The sequence below is a fragment of the Ascaphus truei genome, chromosome 1 (assembly GCF_040206685.1).
Source record: "Ascaphus truei isolate aAscTru1 chromosome 1, aAscTru1.hap1, whole genome shotgun sequence".
Classification (NCBI taxonomy): Eukaryota; Metazoa; Chordata; class Amphibia; order Anura; family Ascaphidae; genus Ascaphus; species Ascaphus truei.
The window spans coordinates 522,538,867-522,547,964 of record NC_134483.1 but is presented as its reverse complement, the minus strand read 5'-3'; the positions used below and the strand labels follow the sequence as shown (position 1 = coordinate 522,547,964).

The following is a 9,098-nucleotide window of genomic DNA, read 5'->3' as shown; positions in this document are numbered from 1 at the left end:
CGCCCTCAAGCAGGCAGCCTATTGGCTGCAAAGCCTTAACAGATAAGGCGTCGGGAAAAGTAAACAGCGAGGCCGCGATCTGATTGGCTGATGCTCGGTCACCGCGGTCTGAAGACTGAAAAACGCACGCTGCATCCCAAGGGGCCTTGCGGCTGTATTGACAGCTCCTAACTCCACTCCCCTCCGCCAACAGGAGTCAGCATATAAGTGGGCGGGCCTCAGCGTGATAGACGTGACCGGCAACCAACCGCCAGCCGCTCCTGACTCACTCTCCCAGGCGATTGGTAGGTTTTGACGAAAAAGAGGCGGGGCGATCATGGGGAAACGTCAGGCAGACCTGGGGAGGGGGGGAAGTTTATAGATTGGAAGGTGTCATGGCGGCGCTGGTGTGAGCGGGAGGTGGTGTTCAGATGTTCACTTGCCCATGGAAGGCGGCGGCGGGCTGCGCTGGTGGCGGCTCGGGCTGTCTCTTGCCGCTGTGCTGCTTTTGCTGCTGAGGCCGGCGGGGGGCGGCCTGGTGGAGCAGCGGGGCCCGGAGACCGGAGCAGGACACCCGTGGGAGGAGGAGGCGGCGGGGAGCAGCCTGAGCTCGCTCTCCGGAGCCGCCGCGGCGGCTTTCCCTGGCGGCGGGGACGTGACGGTGGAGGACGATGAGTCCGTGGGGGGAGAGCAGGAGTTCTTCGCGGAGGGCGGCCGGGAGGAGCGGAGACCCAGGTGACTGAGCGGTGTGTCCCCCTGCGCAGGGGGAGGGTGGTGGGGGGGGGGGGGGGGGGGGACACTTGCATGTGGCTATATTGGGGATCCCCGTGTAGTTGAGGCCAAACGCTGCTGCTTGTTCTTTACCTGTGTTGCTTGCTCTAAGGAAAAGAGCAGAGTTGGTGATAATGTCTAAAAAAACAAACTATTACATTAGTGCGTGTAAATAAGGCATGGCAAGATTGTTTATGCTATATTTTAAGATGTGGGGGATAATAAACTAATCTAAAAACTCATTTGTTTGGGATATTACAGTAGGAGTCGTTTTGTGGAGCAACAAGCCTGCAGTTTAAGGTTGCGTTTATAGTGACAGCGACGCAACAGCTTGGTCGCGATCGCTGGAAGTCATCTCAATTTGAGTTTTCCAGCGACCGCAGTGTGCCGTCGCCGGCACTATAAGCGTAGGCTAAGATGTCCGCTTTAAAGAAATTGTTGTACGGCTCCTTCACATTATTATTTATAACATGCCGGCATGTTCTGGAGCGCAGTTCAATAGGGTTTGACGATGAAACCAATAAACCATTGGCATACGTTTTTACAGTAAGCAAGGTGGGACCCTGCCCCAGGAAACTTACAATCTATAAGACAGGGGGAGTGGAAACCTAGGGTACAGGTGTGGGTTTGTTATATCAAGGAGTTGGGGAGGACTTGGGATTGTGCAGAGGTAGAGCTGTGAGAGCAGGTAATGGTGAAGAGGGAAATGCATCAATATACAGCTGATATATTTTACCTGGTCACAGAGCAGCTGTAAATTCAGCAACCTGCTGGGACCCTTTGGCTGCCGCCTTTGCTGTGACGAGGTTGATTCTATGTGTGTCTGAGGTGAATACAGTTGAGTAGCTAACAGACCCCAATGGCAGAGATACAGGGGGGAGGTGATGACTATATGCAGGTCTTTTCAGTTGTTTGTCTTTTCCTCATGTTAACGTTGGCTTAGTGGACAGGAGCAGTGAAGCATTTTGGGGGTGACTCTTAGGGGGGCTGCCTTTGTTGCGACTCTAGTGCTTCTAAGAGCGTCTGTGGTAACCCCCTTGCAGATGGCACCACCGCTTTTCCTTTCTTACCCCCCTCCACCACTCAAAGATGATGGCATCCCTCCTTCACACCCCTCACCTTAAGGATACTGTCAATTGGTCTTCTCCAGCAGATCACTTTGCTTTGTTTGCCCCCTTACTAATACAGTATATGCCATTTCAGTAAATCACGTTGTATTTGTGTGGTTACTTGCAGTAGTGCTGAAAACCACGCTCTGCTTGTTTTTTTTTTTGAGGGGGAGAAGACAGGAAGGTATAATTCATCTCATCATGCCACTATCTTGAAAATAAACTGTATGTAACCTACCAATTTGGTAGATTAGGTTCAAAAGGCATATTTGTCCATTGAGTTTACGTGATAACACCCCCCCCCCCCCCAGCGCACCATTTGCCAATTATGTCTGGAAAGGCAGGGGTGCACAAACTGTTTTTGTCTGAGTGCTCCCCCCCCCCCCCGCCTTAACCTTTTCTCCTGCATATTTGGATGACTCCATTTGCCATGGCGACACGTCGGCAGAAGCGGCCCGAGACAAGGTAAGGGACATACAGAGGCCTCGCGCGCTCCCCTCATTTAAATTAAATGCAGGGGGAAGAGCGCGAGGCCTCTGTAAGCGCTGCACCCCTCTCTCATCCCCCCAGAAAATGTTGTGCCCCTCAGCTTTTGCACCCCTGTGGTAAGGTACAGACAATCCTTCTTGACTCAAATAATTGCAATCATGATTTTCTCTGGGTCCACACTCTTGAGATTTTGTAATGTATTTTTTATATCCCTAAATACCTTTCCATTTTTTTAAAGAATGTCTAAACAATTCATTGATTACTGTAAATTATCTTTCCTTTGGTGCTGGGGAAAATCTTTCTCTAATCGCAAGGGATGAAAGTTACTTTTTCCAGGGTAAAAAGTTAACTTAAAGGGTATACCTTGCATATCTACATCTCTGTATTATAAATTGTAATAGATCTAAGAGGAGATCTCTTTTTATTAATGTAAACAATCCTAATTTGATAGGCTTTGCAAGTCCGACCTTCCATCCCCTTTATTAATTCGGCAGCAGCTCTTTGCACTTCTAATAGTTCCTTAATCTTAGGTGCCCAAACTGTAGTTTATGTTCCAGGTTTGACCTTGCTTAGGATTTATACAGGGTACAGTTATGCTCTGTTTTCTTCCCTCTATCACCTTTTTATGCATGATGATATCTTGGTATCGTTTACAGTTTAAAGTAGCTTCCCCACTATTGATGTTGGTATTACAGGTCTAAAATGTTTTAAAAGCAATCCCCAAAAGTAGCATTTCCTTTGCTCCCCCCCCCCCTTCTTATGAACTAGCGTGCCATTTGGGGGAGTACTGTGGCACGTTAAGCTCTGGGGCCCCTCAGATTGCTGAGGACATTGCATATTTATTTTTTTCCTGTACTTGAAAAGATAAGTGAAGATGGCTGTATGGTCACTTAAATGACCACTGTCCCTGGAGTATCTTGTAAAGGCATTTCAAAATAAAATTTGATACCCAGTACAAATGCTTGAAGGTAAATTCCCAACCTTATTTGTCCTTGATATTTTCTATTTTCTTCAAGGCCCAGAACCTGCAGTAGTAATCACAATGTGACCTGTTCTGACCACTTGCTTCACCAACCTCATTGGCATATGGTTTACCATGCAGATACCCAACATATTTGTTAATGAAATGTTCTTGTTGTCATAAACCTCTGGTTGTTAGCAGCCTTTTGAGGGGAAGACTTTTTTTTATGGGGGGGGGGGGGGAAGTAAAAAACAAAAACAAAAAAACAAAATGGTGAGCATGGAAAAAGAGCTGTTTTACATTGTTCATGAAGGAAATTAAAGTTTGGATTAAATGAGATTTGACAGATACATAAATATAATATTCATTAATTAGCATTGCTTTAGAATAAATAATTCTTAAAGGATCATTAATATACTGGCAGGTCGAGTAGTGAGTTCCAGCAAGTTGGATGTCCTTTTCTTTGTTGATGCGGGTGGTTGAATTGGGTGTTGTGCACTGCAAGGCCCTCCGCTACTGAATGATAAATGAAGGGCTTCTGTCCTGTATAATCCCTAATACCGACTCCAAGCATGGTGGTCAAAAGTTTACCTATGTAACACACATTATTGTCATGTAGTAATAATAATAGCATGTTCTTGTATAGTGCTGCTAGTTTTACGCAGCGCTTTACGGAGACATTTTGCAGGCACAGGTCCCTGCCCCATGGAGCTTACAATCTATGTGTTGGTGCCTGAGGCACAGGGAGATAAAGTGACTTGCCCAAGGTCACAAGGAGCCGACACCAGGAATTGAACCAGGTTCCCCTGCTTCAAACTCTCAGTCAGTGTCTTTACTCACTGAGCCACTCCCTCATGTCGCATTCCAGCCCTTCAGACATTATTAATTTATTCAGTCCATGTTTGCTTATGGTTGGGATTGATGTAATCCTTAATGTCTGCTGATGAACCTTAGTAAATATGTTTTACTTTCATGTTTTTTTGTTACTTTATCACATGGTAAGGAATGTGTTGGGATCCAATCAGATTGAAAGGCTCATCTCTAGCCCTAAATATGACACTTGTTAATGTTAATACACCTTTTCCTACATTTATTTCATTTTTTAAATCTTTTTTTATCTATATTTATATATTTCCCCATGCCCTACTGTACTTGCATCTCTATTTCTCCTCGTTAACTTGGACAGTTTATTGGATAAATATAACAATAGCAGACTAGTACAGAGAAGAGTCAATGTTTGCTGCCCGTTGAATGACTGTCAGCCAGTCTGCATGACTCCTACCAATACAGTTGCTTGTTAATGCCCTGCGTATGATCCAGGCTATTTCTGCCTTAATCTCCCACCTTGGGAGCAATTACAGATGCTTCTGACTGTGGATGCCTGAGATGGGAATTAACAAATCTTTGCTGCTACATACTGTTATAAAAAAATGTTGAGGTACTTTTTGTCACCACCAGCTTGGCTTAATTAAAGAGCTGCACATTTAGATGCATAGTATATCTAACAAATGTGTGTTTTCTATGCAGTTGTAGTCGTGCATAGGAACATGATGCCAGAAGGAGGGTTAAAAAATAGAGTACCAAAATATATATACATATACACCGTGTTAGTCCAGTTGCGATGGTGCAGAATAAATGAGTTCTTCAGTATTGGGTGATAACTTTTTTTTAATTTGGACTAACAATTTGTCATAGGACAAGCTTTTGAGAGTTCGCCTCTTCCTCAGGTCTGCAATACTGATTTGCAAAGGAATCTATTTCTAAAACAGAATAAGGGAGAGCAAAAAAAAAAAAAATACAGAAGAGATATACTGGAGATAAGGTGGGGTGAAAGTGTTTGAAGCTATGGAAGGGTGACAGGGAACAGCATGGTTGAGGGTGTGGGGAAGAAGGTGTGGATAAGAAGAGAGGCAGGCAGGATAATTATAAACAATTCTGATAGGGGTTTCTCACACACTAATGTTTTCAATGTGCGTGTAACTGGCATCTCGCGGAGTTGATTTGTGGTTCTCTGATGTCAGCAAACTGAGCACCTGAGCGCTGAATAAGTTTCTCTACCAGGCAAGAATACTGGTGCCTCCAGTTGAGTGGATGGTCATTGGGATGACTTTTTGTGACCCTGCTGACTCCTCATTGACATGTTCAACACACACACACTGGTTCATAAATGTAAGTGGTGTATTGTAATATAGCTTCCTGCGAGTTTAGTTTTATTACTTTGCAGGAGTGATTCTCGGCTAAAGTGCTCTCCCCTCCAGAAGTTTCTGTGTTTTATGTGTGCTTGAAGACTAAGTTAGTCCCTTGTCATATACAGGGCTAGGTAGTCATGTGTTCACTGGGGAAATAAACACCTGTTGAAAGATTCTGTTTGCTTTTACAGAATGTGTCACAAGTGGTGAGTGAATTCAAAAAAGAGAAAAAAAATCTGTAAATAGGTATTTAGTCTCGGCAATTTGCTTTAAAAAAAAAAAAAAGGGGTGTCATGTTTTTGATTTTAAAATGTGTAGGAATGTAAACCTATGGGTTTTTTTTAGGCTTGGCCAAGGGCCACATGCATTTGATACTACTCAATACTGTACACGGCAAAGTGGGGTGTGATTTATTTATTTTATATACAGTATGGAGTTTCCAATGAATTGGTTTCACGCAGTTCCAAATTATTCTTAGTTAACACAGGTTACAAATGGAGAGCGGTTATGTGGGCGAAGTGTTTCTGTTCTGCCAGATCTGTTCCGAAACATACATGATATATCTTTTTCCTAACTCCAAATTAACCTTTAAATGGCTTGTTAGTATGGTGAGAAAGTTGTGAGGACAAAATAGATCTTCATTCTGGAAGGTTGTTTATCTGCTGCCTGTGTACACCCGACCCAGACTTATCTGTTTCCTGTGTACTCTGCAGAATATTTTCTGAGTATTGTATGTCTTTATTTATATAGCGCCATTAATGTACATAGCGCTTCACAGCAGTAATACATGTGGTAATCAAATAATTAACAGATAATATAAATAACAGGTCATGGGAATAAGTGCTTCAGACATTAAAAGTAACATTAAGGAAGAGGAGTCCCTGCCCCGAGGAGCTTACAGTCTATTTGTTAGGTAGGGAGAACGTACAGAGACAGTAGGAGGGAGTTCCATAAAACGGTCAGCAGCTTTATGGAACTTGCAAAATGAACCCTAAAATGGAAACCGCATTATAAAGTGTGTGTGTCTCTACTTTTTACATCTCTCTACGGGTAATGCATATTTAGGAGTCCGGATTTCCACACTTCAATGTGTGTGAATGTATTGTTAACCCTGCATTATGATGAATAGGGACCTTCAAGTATGACGGTAATAGGCTGAGGTTGTAAAGGTAGCTGTTATGATCATTGATAGCTGCTCAGACAATGTTTTAATGTTTAAAGTTTAAGAAGTTTTTAGAGGATTAGAAATGTGTAGCTGCAGGTTTATTTAACACTTCCACTGTGAACTCCACTATATGGGTTAATGGGCAACAATAATTAATTATGAAAACCAAACTACTTGCATAGGGACACCTTTTTTTTGCTATTGTGAAAACATGCAGTTCTTTGCTAACTTGATTTATTTGGAAGATCTGTCATTATTTGATTGGCTGAACATTATACAATGCAGGATTCCAAAGCTTTATGACAGTTTGGTTTATGTGCATTTTGAACAGCTGTTGCCAAAACTGCATGGGGATTTCCAGTGGCGTCATAATGTCATGTTTCCATGGTGCTGAAAAGAAAAAAGGACAACACAGGGCACTGTGGATTTTCTTATTCCTTTTGAAGTGAAACTTCTTTGCCGGCAAAGAAGTTTCACTTCAAACGAATAAGAAAATCTGCAGTGCCCTGTGTTGTCCTTTTTTCTTCTGATCATGCACACTGGATTACCGACAGGCAATCCCTAAGCACAGGAGCACCAGTATTTATGTATTTGACATTGTTCTTGTATGGAGTGCAGTAGGTATCCTTTTATTCCATGGTACTGAATCCAACAAGCGTGATCTTATCGAGTCAAAATGCTGCTACTTGATTTTGAAGACATGAAGAAGCATTTTTAATAGTGCCACAGTTTCCGAAATGTGAAATATGGATATACGCTGTGATCTGTAAATCCGGTTGCTATTTTTGTGTCACTTTCACCTAACGTTACTGTTTGTTTATTGCAGTGTTGGAACCTAAACAATACATATGCACTTTCACAGAAATCACACATTTGAATTAACTGCTGGTATCTTACTGTAAAATAACAACTGTTCCTGTTCTAAAGACAAATATTTGTGTCTGTTTTTTGTTCCTGTCTTGTGACGGTAACCCTTAAACAATTACCTTGAAATTAGCTTCAATGAAATTAATCTGTTTGCTTTGCAGGTGCGGTTAGAAATCACATGCAGCTAAACACCTGCAGTAGCACACTTGTCATGGCATCAATATTGGTCTTTCCTATAGTTCTTATGCGCACTTCGATCGGGCCTGGTTTTCCTTATTTAATAAGGCGAATTTGCTTTGCAACTGTATATGCAAAATTAATATGGGAGCACTCCACCGGTAATCCTGATCATGTAAACCAGCGGTGCGCAAACTGGAGGGCGCACCCCCAGAGGATGTGTGGGAGTTTTCTGGGGGGGTGCAGATGGTTGCAGATGCCCCGTGCTCTTCCCAGAGGCATTTAAATGAAATGCTGGGGGACCGCGCAAGATCTCTACAAATTCAACATACCGGGATTCAGCCGGCTTCTTGTCACGTCGCCACAGGGTCATGTGACGTCATGAAAACGTGTCAAATGACGTTCTCTGCGCCATTTGACGCCAGGTAACTGGGGAGGGGAGGGGCGTGAGCTCTGGAGCCGGCAAACGGGTGGGGCAGCAAAAAACCTTTGCGCGCCCCTGATGTAAACAAAGGGAAACGAGATGTAGAGGCAACATCTGCTATTTTTGTGTTAAGCAATTATAGCAGAATAAGTGGCGGCAGATTTTTCAGGAGACACCTGGTTTTGGTCACGTGATGGCCGGGTCACGTGAGCTTTCAGCCAATGCGGGCGAACCAGCCTCATGACATCATGGCCACGCCTCCCCGTCGCTGTGGATCTCAGGCCACAGATTGCTCGGCCGACAGGAGCACGCGATGCCATCCACTATATCAGAGGCCTTAAGAGTTGGCTAAACATTTGGTTACGTTGTAACAATAGAAGAATCTGAAGTTTGTAATGAAGGGGAGGGAATTATCTTTAATAACTTCCAGTGTGAAGGTAATTAAAGTTTTCACAACCTGTAATTTCTCCCATCAGGTCTTTGATCATTATCAGCACATTGGATGGAAGAATTGCAGCCCTAGATGCAGAGAATCATGGCAGAAAGCAGTGGGACCTAGATGTCGGGTCGGGGACTCTCGTGTCATCCAGCCTTAGTAAGCCAGAGGTATGTTCAGTTTATTCCTTTTCCAAATGCTAGTCTGTCCTGTGTTGGATTGTAAATTGAGGTGGGTAATGATTCCTTTACAGACTTCTTGTGTTGGGCCATCACATTCTACACAGAGGCCTTTATACCATTTATTTACCTACCTCATGTCTCTTACCACGTGACATTCCTTGCCTAGTATAATCTGTTCTTTAGCACTGCAAATGTGTTCTGGTTTCCCCTAAACATTAGTTTGGGCAGCCAGCAACCCATAGGACAGTGTTATTTTACTAATGTGATGTTACCGGCGTGTGGTTTCCATATGCCTTCTAGCCACTTCCTGAAAATACACAGGCACATTTTATTTTTTATGCATATACAT

The 9,098-nt window shown here is 43.4% G+C and overlaps 1 protein-coding gene across 3 annotated transcripts in view; it reads left to right on the top strand.

The window, feature by feature from the left end:
- The first annotated feature begins 352 nt into the window (after positions 1-352).
- The window catches only part of EIF2AK3 (eukaryotic translation initiation factor 2 alpha kinase 3), a 51,773-nt gene continuing 43,027 nt past the window's right edge, over positions 353-9,098 (top strand). For 2 of the 3 annotated variants that reach the window (XM_075571983.1, XM_075571974.1), the window contains exons 1-2: positions 353-714; positions 8,608-8,737. In XM_075571983.1, the coding sequence (XP_075428098.1) occupies positions 425-714; positions 8,608-8,737 (420 nt within the window). In that variant the 5' untranslated portion in view covers positions 353-424. The remainder of the gene's footprint in view (positions 715-8,607; positions 8,738-9,098) is intronic. The other variant, XM_075571991.1, reaches the window with a different exon arrangement.